This window comes from Cutaneotrichosporon cavernicola, assembly GCF_030864355.1.
Source record: "Cutaneotrichosporon cavernicola HIS019 DNA, chromosome: 4".
Classification (NCBI taxonomy): Eukaryota; Fungi; Basidiomycota; class Tremellomycetes; order Trichosporonales; family Trichosporonaceae; genus Cutaneotrichosporon; species Cutaneotrichosporon cavernicola.
This window is the reverse complement of record NC_083396.1, coordinates 2,390,880-2,406,265: the sequence shown is the minus strand read 5'-3', so window position 1 is coordinate 2,406,265 and position 15,386 is coordinate 2,390,880. Positions and strand designations below refer to the sequence as shown.

At 57.5% G+C, this 15,386-nt stretch overlaps 7 protein-coding genes across 7 annotated transcripts; 5 read left to right on the top strand and 2 right to left on the bottom strand.

The window, feature by feature from the left end:
- Nucleotides 1-2,386: 2,386 nt before the first annotated feature.
- Nucleotides 2,387-3,789, top strand: CcaverHIS019_0409300 (uncharacterized protein; the record flags this gene model as incomplete). Its single annotated transcript, XM_060600819.1, has 6 exons — nucleotides 2,387-2,413; nucleotides 2,772-2,879; nucleotides 2,933-3,070; nucleotides 3,122-3,327; nucleotides 3,376-3,703; nucleotides 3,739-3,789. 6 exons carry the CDS (start codon nucleotides 2,387-2,389, stop codon nucleotides 3,787-3,789), a joined length of 858 nt encoding a protein of 285 aa, XP_060457375.1.
- A 424-nt stretch (nucleotides 3,790-4,213) lies between these two features.
- Nucleotides 4,214-5,135, top strand: RPA12 (uncharacterized protein; the record flags this gene model as incomplete). The annotated part of the gene is made up of 4 exons (XM_060600818.1): nucleotides 4,214-4,355; nucleotides 4,481-4,608; nucleotides 4,969-5,064; nucleotides 5,097-5,135. 4 exons carry the CDS (start codon nucleotides 4,214-4,216, stop codon nucleotides 5,133-5,135), a joined length of 405 nt encoding a protein of 134 aa, XP_060457374.1.
- Nucleotides 5,136-5,600: 465 nt separating this feature from the next.
- Nucleotides 5,601-6,229, bottom strand: CcaverHIS019_0409280 (uncharacterized protein; the record flags this gene model as incomplete). Its single annotated transcript, XM_060600817.1, has 3 exons — nucleotides 5,601-5,911; nucleotides 5,999-6,104; nucleotides 6,173-6,229. The coding sequence occupies 3 exons, from the start codon at nucleotides 6,227-6,229 to the stop codon at nucleotides 5,601-5,603; spliced, it is 474 nt and encodes a 157-aa protein (XP_060457373.1).
- A 1,292-nt stretch (nucleotides 6,230-7,521) lies between these two features.
- Nucleotides 7,522-9,403, top strand: CcaverHIS019_0409270 (uncharacterized protein; the record flags this gene model as incomplete). Its single annotated transcript, XM_060600816.1, has 2 exons — nucleotides 7,522-7,628; nucleotides 7,675-9,403. 2 exons carry the CDS (start codon nucleotides 7,522-7,524, stop codon nucleotides 9,401-9,403), a joined length of 1,836 nt encoding a protein of 611 aa, XP_060457372.1.
- A 262-nt stretch (nucleotides 9,404-9,665) lies between these two features.
- Nucleotides 9,666-10,616, top strand: CcaverHIS019_0409260 (uncharacterized protein; the record flags this gene model as incomplete). The annotated part of the gene is made up of 5 exons (XM_060600815.1): nucleotides 9,666-9,728; nucleotides 9,785-9,851; nucleotides 9,886-10,220; nucleotides 10,311-10,400; nucleotides 10,437-10,616. The coding sequence occupies 5 exons, from the start codon at nucleotides 9,666-9,668 to the stop codon at nucleotides 10,614-10,616; spliced, it is 735 nt and encodes a 244-aa protein (XP_060457371.1).
- Nucleotides 10,617-11,035: 419 nt separating this feature from the next.
- Nucleotides 11,036-12,243, bottom strand: RPS4 (uncharacterized protein; the record flags this gene model as incomplete). The annotated part of the gene is made up of 3 exons (XM_060600814.1): nucleotides 11,036-11,562; nucleotides 11,647-11,905; nucleotides 12,241-12,243. The coding sequence occupies 3 exons, from the start codon at nucleotides 12,241-12,243 to the stop codon at nucleotides 11,036-11,038; spliced, it is 789 nt and encodes a 262-aa protein (XP_060457370.1).
- A 281-nt stretch (nucleotides 12,244-12,524) lies between these two features.
- CcaverHIS019_0409240 (uncharacterized protein) lies at nucleotides 12,525-13,865 on the top strand (the record flags this gene model as incomplete). The annotated part of the gene is made up of 12 exons (XM_060600813.1): nucleotides 12,525-12,578; nucleotides 12,610-12,690; nucleotides 12,722-12,798; nucleotides 12,832-12,891; nucleotides 12,962-12,986; nucleotides 13,026-13,121; nucleotides 13,153-13,244; nucleotides 13,281-13,470; nucleotides 13,509-13,529; nucleotides 13,567-13,663; nucleotides 13,707-13,750; nucleotides 13,785-13,865. 12 exons carry the CDS (start codon nucleotides 12,525-12,527, stop codon nucleotides 13,863-13,865), a joined length of 918 nt encoding a protein of 305 aa, XP_060457369.1.
- Between the last annotated feature and the right edge of the window lie 1,521 nt (nucleotides 13,866-15,386).

Sequence of the window (15,386 nt, the reverse complement as noted above, 5' to 3'; positions counted from 1 at the left end):
CCTTACATCGCGTGGCGCTATGGCATGAGCCACGCGGGCCACACCGGACAACCCGGCGCGACCGAGCGTCTCCCTGTGCTCATCCCTTGCATCTGTCCATCCCATGTCCCATCCCACGTCCGTCCGGAAGTGCCCATCCCGAAGGTCCCGGCGCCACATCTCGCTCCCGTGCCTGAGTGCGAGCGACTGCGAGATGTGTTCGCAAGAACGCGACAACTCTTTTGTCTGCGTGACAGCAATCTGGCAATGGTAGATGTAACCTATAATGCCACATACGCGGTTGGCTCCTATAACATGTACCAGAGAAGGTCCAGGTTTACAGGCGCCGGGGTATAGGGTGCTGGCCGTTTAACATGCACTTGAAACAGAGGCTGGAGGGGACGTGACGCGACATAATAAGCACAAGCGGTAATGGCGACGCGCGGCACGGTCGGGACCTTGGCGTGTTTGGTGGCCGTGCTCATGGTCGCGCATGGTCGCGCGGTCAGTTTGGTGTCGCGCGTCGCCGCCAATGACATTAATCGACCTACGACTAGCAAGACCCGTAATAATTTAACGCAGTGTGATGCGTGATCGCGGGTGCTATGGGTGAGTATCGATTCGATGGGCGCGTGACAAGGGCACGCATTGACTGCTCCGGCCCAGTCGATAGGCGTACAGGTGATCCATGGATCGCTCATCGTATTCAGAGCGATCCAAGTTTCAATCGCTTGAACAGAAATCCTACCGGACCTGGCCTAGAACTCCGATAACAGCATAGCAAATGATAAAGTTTATCGTTGCAAGGTTAAAGGTGCTCAGGTGCATCAATGAGCCATGAGCCATGAGCCTATGATCCCGTTGTCTTTGTTATTGTCGTCAGAAGGAACAAGATTGGGCCAAGACATTCGCAACCATTGCGTCAGGGATATGTCGGTATTGTTCCTGGACACTGTGCGCGTGACAGTCAGGGTGGACAAAGGTCCTCGGTCACGCCCGACCCACCCTGAAACGAGGGCGTCATTCCTCTTGGCAGTTTCGCGCCATGCCCGTCCGCCCCGTTCTCCATTTTAGTAACCCAATTTGTTGTATTGGGCAATTTTGCCACCCATCAACTAATCAGCGCTCTTGCTCATTTTCGATTCAATACCTTAGATCGGTAGCTGCAATTCTTTCATCAGGTTGCGGGTTTCATATCTCACGCTAGCTGTTGGGCATTTTCCCACAGTCTACCTCCTTTTCCAGGGTGCCTGCTGTATCCATGCATAGGTGACAAGTGCAGAAGTGTGCCCTACGGCTGTGGAGCGGTGGAGATGTCGAGTGGGTGTGTGGGAACTTGGTGTGTTTTGAGGATCGAGGAACGACGCGATTCTTGACAAGTCGATGTGGTTTCAGGGGCATGATCTCACTTGCCCAATTGCCCAGTCGCGCGGTGCGAGGCTGGAACCCGTGCAATCCAACGGGTAGCGGCCCAAGCGTCAGGCGCGTATGCATCAAGGTCTTGCTCATCCCGGCGTGCCCAGCGTCATCCAAAGACCTGTCCGAAAAAAAAAAAAAAAGTCTTGGCTCATTTGCCTCGACCACAGTCGTTCCCAGACCCTCAAACGAGGTCGCTCATCGGCAGTTGTTGTCAGCTCGCCAGCAGAGCCAGTAGAACCAGTAGAGTAAGTATACCCTACCCTACATCTTGCCGACACTTGTCGCGGGCTTGCGGGCAAACTGTACGGGACAGAGCCGCTCCACTGATACCCCTCGACCCCTCTCGGCCTTGACGGGGAGACATGCAGACAATCGGCAGTGGTAGATTTTTTGGTTCCCTGTCCCTGTGTGTGTGGTATGAGAGGAGCATTACAGCAGAACAGGCGCAGAGCTTTGAGCAACAGAGGTATCAAAGGCTCGGTGGCGTCTGGCGTCTGGTATCTGGCGGTATTCACGACGCGCCATAGCGTTACCCCTTGCCACCCACACCCATCCAACAGACCTCTGTGTCGCGGCCGAGAGGCCCGTCGCCCTCCCCTTGCTCCTTCATGGGCCATGGGCCACGCTGGGTATGCTGGGCATGCTAGGCAGCAGAGCCGTGGGTCCACACGCAACACAACCACCCAGACGTCAACACATACATCCACCTTCCTTGCTTGTCCCCGTCCCATCTGTCCCCTCCCCTGGCCCCTCTGTCTTCCCGCCACCGCCACCATCCCTCTCTCCTTGCTCCTTCCACCCTCACACTTATTCTCCTCTCTTCACTTTCTCCCTCTTGACATCGCTCTTCCTCTCTTCTAATACTCTACTTGCAACCTCGACTCTCGTCGTCGTCGTCTACTCCACCTCTGCATCACACATCGCAGTTCTATCCCCCTAAACCTAGCCTCCACGTTCTTCCTTCCCACCACCTTCCTTCCATCTAACAATGTCCGCCCCCGTCGAGGAGATCAAGGTGAGTAGATTACACAGTCTTCCTGTGTGGTTCATCTGGCTTGTGTGGGACGTATCCGATGCGGGTGGTTGTGGTGCCTTGGTGGCGACATCTCGCCACTCTGTGTGAAGAGGGTGACGGTCTCCTTTAGACTCCTTTGCACCTTGCCCGTCACAGGCAACCGGACACAATGCGATGCACTACCCACTCGGGTCCGGAGTAGTGAGCTGGTCACCTGATGGAGCTCTGGCGCTTGCCCCCTTATCTGGCCGTTTGCCACCGCCACGATGACGCTGACACGGCTCAACCGCTCGTACATTCCTTCCTGGCCCTAAATCAACCGATCAACTTTCCTCCCATGACCCGCCTCATCCTCCAGCCCGTCGTTGTCGTCGCCGAGGCTGCTGCCGAGGCTCCGGCCGCCGTTGAGGTTGCCGAGACTCAGCCCGAGGTCCCTGCTCCTGCCGCCGTTGAGGCTGCTGTTGAGGTACGTGCTGCGTGACACCGAGCGCCGATCACGGTGACTGACGCCTCGATTAGGCCCCCGCTGCCCCTGCCGTTGAGGAGGCTGCCGCCGTCCCTGCTGCCGAGGCACCCGTTGCCGAGGCCACCGAGGAGGCCACGCCCGCTGCGGAGGCCGCCGCCGCCGCTGCCACCGAGGAGACCCCTGTCGCCGAGGTGCGTCAGCCTTCCCTAACCACTCCCCCGTTCTTTGGCTGACAGGTGCAGGAGAAGGTCGAGAAGAAGAAGGTCAAGGCTGACAAGCCCTCGTTCTTCTCCAAGCTCCTCCACAACTTCAAGGAGAAGAAGGAGAAGAAGCCCGCCCCGGCTACCAAGGCTGCTGAGGCCGCTCCCGAGGAGGCTGCCGCTGAGGCCCCCAAGGTTGAGGAAGCTGCCGCCCCCGTTGTTGAGGAGCCCAAGGCCGAGGAGGCTGCGTAAGTCTGGAGATAAGTTATCGTGAGCACCCAGCTAATCAGTTCCAGTCCTGCTGCCGCTGAGCCCGTTGCTGCCGTCCCTGCTGAGGAGGCCGCTGCTCCGGCCGCCGAGCCAGTGGCTACTCCTGAGGCCGCTGCTGAGCCTTCCTCTCCCATCGAGAAGGACGACACCGCCGCCAAGGCCCTCAAGGCCGGCCGCCGTCTCTCGGCTCGTTTCACCGGCTTCTTCAAGCCCAAGGAGCACCACCACAAGAAGGAGAGCTCTCCTCCTAAGGAGGATGCGCCCAAGGACGAGGCTGCCCCTGCTGCCGTCACCGAGGACGCCCCCAAGATTGAGGAGCCTACCCCTGCCGAGCCCATCCAGATTGAGGAGGCCGTGAGTTGGCATGCCGCCACCAAACTGACCGTTAGCCCAAGGCCGTCGCACCACCTGCTGCGCCGGTTGTCGCTGCTGCGGCTTAGAGTGATGACCGAGTGAGATTGGACGACCTGTGTACAACTGTCTTAAAATCCCCTTCTCCTAATGCACCCACTTAGTGGTGTCCGTATTCGCCATCACCCTCCTCCCCTACCGCAACTTGACGCACGCACAGTGGCCCTTGTTTCTCGTTGCCTTGGCAGCGTTGGCAGACTAGTCACCTAATAGCCCAATGCATGAGTGTTTTATGAGTCGAATTGAGGCTGTGAGATGCTGATGGGAGATCAGATGATGGGACGTAGGGCCTGGTCCATGACTTCGCATCGTGACCTCCTACGTTGGATGGAGTTTATGTGAGCCCTGCTCTAAACCCACGTGCCAACCTCCACATTGCCTTCTAAGATTTCGGCGCTCTTGTCCGCGCCGTGTTGTTGGTGCTTTGTGTCGCAAGCATCGCCCAACCCCATCATGTCCCAACAAACAGCATCACGTGCCAAGCGCATCGGAGCGCTCCTCTTCTGCCCCGCGTGTGCAACGCTGCTCGACCTCCCCAGGGACGACCAGGATGAGATCGACTGCCACCAGTGTGGTCGCAAAGAGCCAGCATCGTGTGAGTGTGGTGCCCACGGCAAAACATATGGGAGAAGACTATATGGGAACTGGGGAGGAGTAGATGAAAATGAATAAGAGCGAGACGGCGTATTCTCAGCTGCCATTCCTGCTAGCTGACACAAGCATACGAGAACTTGCCAACCAAGACGTTCTCGTCGGCCGACGCGTTCCCATCCGCGCTGAAAGCCAAGCGCGCGCTCGTACAGAACAACGTGGATGAGTCTGAGGCGGCCAAGGACCGTGATCCGATTGTGAGTAGGGAAAGAGGGAGATGGGGTTTGAGTTGGGAGGTGGTAGGGTTGAAAGAGGGGGGAGAAAGGGTTGGCTCTGGATGTGCGATTGAACAGCCACTGAGCCAGGACGACGGAATGGATGAGGATTGAGGCGCGTGGATGAGGGCAGGTGACCAAGAGGATGTCGTTGAGGGGTGTTGGCTAGAGAAAAGTCAAAACGCAAGCAGTTCCGACGACCTCTCTGTCCACTGGCCGTGGTGTCTGGAGTGTGGGGAACTTCCTACCATCAACGTGCCCTCTTTCCAACCTGCGTTCCTATCCCATCTTCTCTCTCTCACCCGTTCCACAACCTCTACCATACTCATTTACTAACACCAGGCCAACGAACGCTGCGACAACTGCGGTCACATCGGCATGTCGTACAAGGAGATGCAGTTGCGTTCGGCCGACGAAGGCTCGACCATTTTCTACAAGGTGAGCCTGGACAGGGGCTGGCTGACTCAAAGTGTCTCAACTGCGGGCACCAGACGTCGACGAACAACTAGATTGTGTTGTATGCTACTTGGGTTGTGTTGATGGCTGGACAGAGGATGCGGGAGGAGCGTGTTGGTTGGAGAGCGGGAGGAGCTTCATAGACGTTCATGGAGGTGTTAGTGGGACAACGCAACGGAGAGCCCTGGTGAGCTGTTGTGCATGCTCAATGAGCCATATAGCAGATTGGGAGCCCTATTGGGCCCAATGCGCCCACAACCGTGTTTCGCTCTGGTTGTGTAAACCCCATCTCGCCTCCCTCAGCGGCATTGGGACACCTATAATCTGGCCAGCGTCTACTATGATTACTGGAGTCTACGCGGCCCACCTCCTCATCGCCCTCCTCTCCCGCAGATCTCCCCCTCATCCTCTGTTGACTAGATATACTGCATCGCGGGAATTAGCGCATTATACTGCTGTAATGGTACCAATAAGCGTGTCTAATTGCGGTTCTGCTATCCAAGATCCACCCTCCCGCTTTAGTCGACATACATGGTCTGCCGACGGACGCCGCCCCACGCGCGCGCCTTGAACGCAATGCCAATGATGAACATGAGCGCAATGAAGACGAGGATCGTCTCGGCCCACCCGGCGCCCATGAGCGCCCACACCGACTGGCACTTTGCAAAGTTCTGCCTCGGGTCGTCGCACGATACCTTGCTAATAAGCGCGGTGAGAGATGACACGCCGATGAGGAAGAGCAGGAACGCGATGGACATCGGGATGAGGTGGGACAGGATACCGAAAGCGAGGTTGTGGCCTGCAACCTGGAACCCGATACCGAGGAACACTGTGGGTTAGCTTAATCACCCCCGAACTCAGATCTCAGAGAGTCAGAGAGTCAGAAGCCAAACTCGTCTTGCCCAAGCCTACTCACGCGCAAAGACACACGTCCACACTGATGCCACGAGGGTGATGCGGATACGGTCGCGGTACGCCGCATTGTGCTGCGGCGGATACCCGTTCTTATTATAGTACGATACCTAGAGTCAGTCCGAGCGTAAATAAAATGCACGAGGTACCCGGAAATACCGAGGGTGATGATGCCGACAATGAAGACGACGAGGAAGATGAGGCCGTGGGTGATACGGATTGTGCGCTCGTTCATGATGGGTGGCAATGGAGATGAGTAATGGAGTAATGAAGTGATGGAGTAATGGAGTGATGTAGTGATGTAGTGATAAAAGAAGGAAATTGGGGTTGTTAAGTGGCTGGTGGTGGGGTCAATGTCAATTTACAGGGAGGCAGCCGATCGGCTGCTAGCCCAGGTTCAAGTTCTGACGTCAGTGCTTGGTGCTCCGTTTCGTGCCTTCTCTACCCACCCTCTGTCCATGCGCAAGGTTGAGAGCCAGAGCAAGAGCGGCCATCCCGTCATGACGCATGGACCTGAATCGATGACGCCAAACACCGCCTGTACGTTGTACGTGGCTCGGAGCGCCAGTGCCGCCGTTCCCTGTGGATGTGGATCATAAGCGTCCGTGCCCCGTGTCACTTGCACCGAGAATAAATATCACCACTTGAGCCCAATGGAGCGTCACCTGGGAGCCGTATGGTGAGCTCGTGGTCAGCTCGTGGCCATGACCATTTCAGCTGTTCTGGACATAGGAGAAGGAGAGGAGGAAAGACTCGTGAGTGGTCAGCTTTCACGAGCCCTTACACATGCCCTTGGGGTCTGTGGACGTTGGGAGGTCCGGTTTTAACGGAAACCCATGGTTGGAGTTATGAGCCGGAGGGAATGGTTGCAATGGCAGCGCGTCGCTGTAACAGCTGGAATAGCGAGGGACATGGAAACGGGAAAATGAAACGACCACCCCAGCTGCCACGAACCCCCTTGCTGAGAAGATGGAGGGGCATGAGCTCACCTCGTGCACCTTGACCTTCACCCGCGGGTACAGCAAGCTGAGCAACTATGCAACTCCCGCCCTTGGGGTCTTGCTCTGTAGGAGGAGGAATTATGCATCGCTTCGAGAGGCTTTTGTGGGCCGAATTGTGGGTGGGGGACAAGTTGACAAATTGTCAGGGTAAAGCAGAGAGTCTGTGGTCAGCTGGGGTGTAAAACTGGAAGCTAATTGGAAGCTAATTTGGGTCAAACGCGTCTGGTGGTTGTTTGCTCTACTATCCCTACATTGGGCACTCAGGCCTCAGGCTGTGCAAACACTATACACAGCAAACAAGCACCTCGCTTCTCCAATCCTGGAATCCTTCCATCCTTTCTCTTACCCGTCGTCTTGTCTCACATTATCGCTCTCCCCATCTCTCACTCATCTTGGGCTTGTGAACCGTGGCACATTTGGCTCGGCACCATCAGTTCTGGCGCTCTATTCTGAGACCCGGCGCACACAATTCAACCCATCACCGAATCTGGATCGAAGCCAACGCATCGTTAATCTCATTCACATCATGCCATTCCGGTCAAGAAGGAAACTCGCAGTGGCAGCAGCACTGATACCGCTGGCGAGCGCACAGTTGGCCAACACTTTCGTCTACGTCGGTGACGCCGGCGTCAGGTAAGTCCTCTCCCTTTCCCTTTCCGGATACGTATTCTAACTCCAGCGCACAACAGCTGTTCCTCGGCGCACCACATAAGCTCTACTTTGTCGACAAGACGGAGAATAACCCACTTAAGATCAAAGGGCACCCGGCCTGGGCGTCCGAGGTCGATACGCGCACATGGACCGCTCGGCCGATGGACATTGCCACGAACGCGTTCTGTGCCGGTGGAACGGTGCTTGGCGATGGCACATGGCTCAACGTTGGTGGCAACCAGGCCGTCGTGGCTGGCGGAGTTGGCGCGAGTGACGGCCAGGGAGCAGCACCCGACGCTCAGAAGGGTGACAACATGTACGGCAACGCAGACGGACGCAAGGCGGTGCGCACACTCTTGCCCACGGACGACGGGACGGCCGAGTGGATAGACGACCCGGATAACTACCTGCCGCATGAGCGATGGTACCCAACCCTCGAGACGCTCGAAGACGGGCGCGCGATCATCTTCGGCGGCTGCCAGAACGGCGGGTATGTCAACGACGCCAACCAGGACAACCCGACATACGAGTTCTTCCCCAAGGACAATTCTGGCTTGACGACGCTTGGAATCCTCCAACAAACCCTGCCAGTCAACTTGTACCCTCTCGTGTGGCTATTGCCATCGGGCAACATCTTCATCCAGAGCGGCTGGCAGGCCGTCGTATTCGACTATAAGAACAAGGCCGAATACCCGCTCGCCAACATCCCCGACGCTGTGCGCGTTTACCCCGCGAGCGCGGCCACCACAGTGCTCCCAATGACACCCGCCAACAACTGGACCGCTTCCATTCTCTTCTGCGGCGGCACCAACCTCCAGAACACTGACTGGGACCCAACAAACCGCAACATTGTTCAGGTGCCAACCGAGCGATCGTGTGTCAAAATCCAGCCCGACGTCGACTCTACTTGGTACCAGGAGGACGCTCTTGACGAGGGCCGCTCCATGGGCCAGTTCATCAACTTGCCTGATGGCCGTCTCTTCTTCGTCAATGGCTGTGGGCAGGGCACAGCAGGCTACGGGAACCAGTCCTGGGCCATCGGCCAGTCATACGGCGACGTACCACGCCTCACGGCCTACTACTTTGACGCATCCCAGGACCGTGGCAAGCGTTGGTCGACCGCCGGCTCTTCTACCACTGCCCGCATGTACCACTCGTCTGCGGTCCTCCTCCCCGACGGCTCAGTTGTTGTGTCAGGCTCAAACCCCAACGCCGACTTTGTCTCTGCCGAAAACCCGCCCACGACCCCGAACAACAACTACAAGTACTTTAGCGAGACGTCGATCGAGGTCTTCTACCCGGACTACTGGGACAAGCCGCGCCCGGCGCCCGCAAACATGCCGAGTACTATCACCTACGGCGGTGACAGCTTCGACATCGAGCTCAGCAAGGCTGACCTGGCGGACACCACGGCCAACATTGCCCGCACCAAGGCGGTCATCATCCGCACCGGTTTCTCTACCCACGCACTCAACATGGGCCAGCGGCACGTCGAGCTCCAGGTCAGCTTCAGCACCAACGAGCTCGGCGGCGCGACTCTGCACGTGGCCCAGCTCCCGCCCAACCCGGCCATCCTTGCGCCTGGCCCTGCCATGTTCTTCGTCGTCGTCAACGGGGTCCCCTCCAACGCCTCGTGGGTCATGATCGGCGACGGCAAGGTCGGGCAGCAGAACATTGGCGCGACGAGCCAGCTCCCAGTTCCGACATGGAGCCAGGAAGTTGCGGACCAGGCGACGCAGCTCAAGATCAAGTTTTAGTTGTAGAACATGGCTAGCATGGACATAGCGTGGACATTTCGTAGAAATTGTGGCTGTACTATATTTCTTGACATCATGCAAATGGGTTTGCGTGGTCTGGCTGGTCAGGTGTGTTGAGGAGGCAGGGCGCAGGGTGGAGGTGGAGGCAATTCGTCGGCCGAAGCGTAAATGTCGTTGGAAGCAGAAGTGCACCGATCCTTCCACATCGTTCAACGTTCAACGATTAACTGTCCAGTCCACTATCCATTCTCACCTAACCACCATGCCACCAAAGGGCGGAAACGCAAAGAAGGAGTCTGGCCGTGCCAAGAAGGCCGAGAACGAGGTGGGTAGTGCGTCGTAGCTGGGCGCTACTTATTGTAATCCGCAGCTAACGTCCAGGCCAAGAAGGCGGCCGAAGTAACCAAGGCCAAGGATAAGGCCGAGGCGGACAAGTGGAAGGCAGGCTGTGAGTTTCCCCCCCCCATCAAAGCTAATATCAGCAAAGGGCGTCTCCAAGGCGGACGTTGAGGCTGCCAAGAAGTCGGAGGCTGCTGCAAAGAAGGCTGACCGGGACCGTCTCCTCGCGGAAGAGGAAGCCGCTGCGCCCGTTAAGAAGAAGGCGCCGAGCGCAAAGGACAAGAAGCTTGCTGCGGAGGCTAAGCTCAAGGCCCAGAATATTAGCATTGCAGCTGCGTTCCGGACCGACGATCCCGCTGGTTTGCGGCGTGATGAGGATCGCAAGGTCGACGAGTTGAGCGCGACAGGTATCGAGGGGATGCTGGAGGCGCTTGAGGTCGTTAATGCCAAGACGAGCGACCAGGCTATGGGCTCAAAGGTGAGCTCCCCCCTCCTTCCTATCCGCCCACCACCCCACTTACCACCCACCTCCTTCTCTCTGATCTCTCGCCCACCCGACTAACACCAGGCCGGCGAGATCGAGCGACACCCCGAGAAGCGGTACAAGGCTGCGTTTGCGGCCTACCTCGAGCGTGAGATGCCCAAGCTCAAGGAGGACGTACGTCTACACCAAAATGCAACTGACTGACGACAGCACCCTGGACTGCGGCAGAACCAGATGCGTGAGGTACTTCACAAGCAGTTCCAGAAGGCACCGGAGAACCCGTTCAACCAGGTTAGCGTTGCGTATAATGCTAGCAAAGATGATCGACTGGACACGCTCAAGAAGACGATGAAGGCGCGCGAGGACAAGTATCGTGTTGATAGCGAGTAGGTGCGGCGCGGCGTGGTCTGAGTATCAAGGGGGCTAGAGCTGGGGCTAGACTCCTACGCAGTGGGTAGAGAGTAGAGGTTGATGCATGTCACCGTCGTGGTGTGGGTTGGGCTGCGATCCGTGTGACGGGAGGCCATGGTTGTGATGGGTTGACGAGAACTTCGGACCTGCGACCCACACGCGTATCGGGCTAGCAAAGCTGGAGTCCAACATGCTCAAGTTCGCCTTAGTTGTATGATAGACGCTTCTCACATCACACGACATAAAACCCGAACGGACTCTTACGAGCTCTTCAAAATCTCCGCATAGCTGACAACATAACGCGGCTGGATTCTTCCCCCGCACCTCGCCGCATCGCAATTGCTCAGTATGCTAGGTCGAATGTCACATCCCCCGTTGTACAAAGCAAAGAAAGCCATTTAAGCCTTCTGCTTGGCCGCGCGACGAGCGTCACGCTCCTGCGCGACGTCGAGCTTGACACCCTTGCCCTTGGGGAGCGAGATCTGGGCCTTGGAGCCCTCGCCGATGACGAAGACGTTGCCAATACGAGTAGCGAAGGTGTTGTCAAGGACGTCACGGATGTGAACAATGTCGAAGCCGCCGAGGTGGCGCTCCTTGTGGACAATGACACCCGAACGGCCCATGTTACGGCCGCCAGTGACCATGACAACGTTTCCGGGCTCAAACTTGACGTGGTCGACAATCTTGTTCTGGACAAAGTCGAACTTGACCGAGTCGTTGACCTTGACGTCGGGGGTGGGGTAGCGGATGGTGCGGCCGTCGTGGGTGACGATGTGGGGAACGCCCTTGGCGCCGAGAGCGACACGCTTCACCTTGAGGAGCTTGAACGAAGCCTCCTCGGGGGTGATGCGGTGGATAACGAAGCGGCCCTTGACGTCGTAAAGGAGACGGAAGTGCTCGCCCGAAGCCTCGATCGAGATAACGTCTGTATGTTAGAAAACTCACACCGCATAAATGGGCTTTTGAGAAAAATGTCCAGAAGGACTGGTCTCTCCGGACCATCACCCACCCATGAAGCCAGCGGGGTAGGTCTCGTCGGTGCGGACCTTGCCGTCCACCTGGACGAGGCGCTGCTTAAGGATAGCAGTGACCTCCTTGCCGGTAAGGGCATACTTGAGGCGGTTGCGGAGGAAGACCGTGAGGGGAAGCGACTCGCGGAGCTTGTGGGGACCCGGCGACGGGCGGGGGGCGTAGGTTCCGCCGAGCTTGTCGAGGAGCCACGACGAGGGAGCTGCGAGGCGCTTGAGGTGCTTCTTAGGACCGCGACCCTAGTTGTTAGATGACGCTTGTGGAAATTTGGCGGCATCGGCATCTCGCGCGGAGAACAACAAGTGTGGATACGCGCAGCAGGCTGGGTTTACGCAGAACGGCAGAGCAGTGGGCAGGCGCACGCACTCTGTCGTGCGCGTCCTCCTCACTGCCCCGTCCACTCCACTCCAGGTCCCACGACCGCGCCTCCTCCTTTGAACACTCGAACTGGGACCCGCGGTCACCAGCGCACGCGACACACCCAGCCCATTCGGGGCGTCGATGGGCAGCGCGCTCTCGAATGTGCAGTGTTGCCCTCCGTCGATGCTGTCGATGCCGTGTCGCTGCGACTCACCATTTTTGGTTGAAGGATGAAGTTGGCAGTGCGCGAAGGTCTCGACCTCGACCACCAGCAGCCGCTGCCAGGCGGAGAGTGTCGCAGGGCCGCTGACTCGGCAAAATCCTTCAACTCCGAGCGTGGCGTTTTATCGCCGATAGCAAATTTACCCCCGACCCACGTGTCTTCACTTCCTGCCCCACTCCAGAAGTGGAGGCTCAGGGACGACGTCATTCGGACCCCGAATCCCGGACACGTTCGAGACCTCCACATCCCCAACACCCCCAGACACACCATCCACCATGACTGTCGATCTCGATGCCGCCCTCAAGTTTGCCATCTCCATCGCCAAGGAGGTACTAAGGGGTGTGGATCCGCTGACTGTAGGCTGGGCAGATGATGCGGGATGGCCAGGCCCGCCGCTTCTCCCAGGACGCCAAGCAGGAGGAGAAGGCCAACTCGGTTGACGTGGGTCTCACGAAGGCCGGGCTGACGCCAGCTCGTCACCGAGTGCGACCAGCAGGTCGAGAAGTTCCTTGTCGCCAAGATTAAGGCCCAGTACCCGGATCACAAGTTGTGCGCTATGAAGTTGACCACAGCTCACACCAGCATCGGCGAGGAATCGTATGACGGAGAGCAGGTCACTGGCGACCCGACGTGGATTGGTGAGCTTCTGCTAGTTGATGTGCAGCTGACAACTAGTCGAGTAAGTGGACGAGGAGACAGCGCCTGACGCCAGCCCCATTGACGGCACGACTAACTTCGTGAGATTCCCTTCTCACGGCATGCCATAGCTCACACAGATCCACGGATTCCCCATGGTCGCGACCTCGATCGGCCTCGCCGTCGGCGGCGTGCCTGTCCTCGGCGTCATCTACAACCCGTTCCTCGACCTCCTTGTGGGCTCCATCCCATCCCTGCTGACAGCAGTACACTGGTGCCGAGGGGCGCGGCGCGTACATGAACGAGAGCATTAAGCTGCCCACTGCCGTGCGCTCGCTCGACTCGCTCAGCGAAGCTCTGTGAGCTTGCTTCATCTGTCGTTCAGCTGACCCCAGTGTCGCAGTCGAGTACGGCTCGTCGCGCCGGGACCCCGCACTCTCGAACAAGCTTGATACGTTCAAGCGCCTGACCGGCGACAAGCGCGACGGCCACAAGATGGTGCACTCGCTGCGCTCGGTCGGCAGCGCTGCACTCAACATCTGCTTCGTTGCCGCTGGGCAGCTCGATGCGTACTGGGAGATTGGCGTGAGCCAGGTGGCATTCGGATACGAAGCTGACGGCAGTGCTGGCCTTGGGACGTCTGCGTAAGAGCCAAACAAGGGAGCCCCACACTCATCACAGGCTGGCATGGCCATCCTCAAGGAGGCGGGCGGAGCGTCGTACGCCGGCAAGATCACAGAAAAGAGCTTCTCAGGAGAGCCGAATGCCTCTATCATGGGTGTGTATGCCAGTTTTCTTCTCGACTCCGTAGCTGACGGCAGCCGGCCGCAAGTATCTCTTCGTCCGTCAGCTTCCTGCTGCCAAGGTAAGCGAGCGGTCAGCCATCGCTCACCCTGCAGGGCGAGACGGTGCGCGCTGCCCAGGCAGCCCTTGCCAAGCAGTTCTACGACATTATCGAGGAGTGGGACCCGGCCACGTAAGACGCGGCCAGGTAAGCCGAGGCGGGTGCAGAACGGTAGAATCTAGATCATGCATTGGAACAGTACGAAGAGAACCTTGCCCGAATATTTTTCCATCTCGCGCACCAGCACAAGTGTGCACCGCCCCGCAGAGCCGTTCAAATACCTTCAGATCGCTTGGACGTGAAGAAAAATGAAGAGCAGAGCAGAGAAAAGCTCAAGAAATGTCCCACCCCACCCGCGGACGCGACGAGATATCTCGCTTTGTCACAAGTGGTCACGAGCCAGCCGACTAAAGCCAGCGCGCGCCTGGGCAGAGAGGTATAGATCTGGCCCCTCTTTCCCCGTCGTACACCAGTGGAGTTGGGTGTAAAACGTGAATAAAGAGGCTGTTTGGGGGTGGAATGGGGGTGGGGAGGAGACGAAGATGAAAGGAGGGGGAGGAGGAGAAGGGAGGGTAGAAGAGGGGGACGCGGTGAGCGCAGGTGTGAGTTGAGTCGAGTCCGTCAGCGTAGTGCTCAGCATCGATGTTGAACATGTCGGCATGTCAATGCGATGAGGTGAGAGTGAGGAAGACAGAAAAGGCCTGGGCGAGTTTAAGAAGGTCTTGTACGGAAATATTGTGTGTGGCTGTGCGCGTGGCTATTGACGTGTTCTTTTCCCTATCACCTCCACTTATTCTAATCCAAGTTAGGAGGTTGTGTTTCTTGGATGGAATGAAATTGAGCATACAATGGCGTCATCGATCTGATTAGATCGTCCACGACGTCCATCATATGACCCCACTTGCCCCTTTGGGTAATAACAAAGTTAGGCTCAGCAGCAATCCGCGCTATTTGCCGTTGTCAAGGCTATTTATTGAAGTCCAGCCGCAGCAATTCTCAGCCCCACCTGTCTCTAGTCCTTCTGTATCCCGTGTCCACTGTTGGATGGTTGGAAGCGGACCATTCTGTCAAACGAAAACGTCAGGTGTGCTCAGTCGGCTAACCTGGAGCTGCCGTATTACCCCTGTTGGTTTTGTTGGATTGGGGCCGATCGCCCGCCAAAGTGCCCTGATACATCACAACAAATTCGGCACCAACGCTGTATCACCCAAGAAAGTGTTTGGGTACTCTAGGTCTGGTCGCAGCTGGTCGAGCCATGGTGGGTATCAGGATTCTGAAGTCAAGCCGTAAGTCGGAGTAAGTAAGTACCAGAATGAGAGTTGGCTAGGATTAAGAGGGGCGGCTGCATCATCTTCCCTGTGTGTCTGCCATTCTGAGTTAATAGATATCCTGGATGGATGCACGTCTGATGGGATGGCTGGTATGGGCTGTTCAAACTTACCCAGCTGCATAGCTGCCAAGCGAAGGTTAGGAGTGCCTGAATGTCACGGTCACCAGTTGACAAGCTCTCAAAGCTCTCAACCCACCCAGCCCACCCAAAGAATTGTGTGTGACGCACAACACCCAGCACGAACACCGTCACACTCTCCTCCCTCAATCTCATTACCGTCGATCCCCCTCTTTCTCTCACTGCCGCCCCCCTCCTTTCACAACCCCT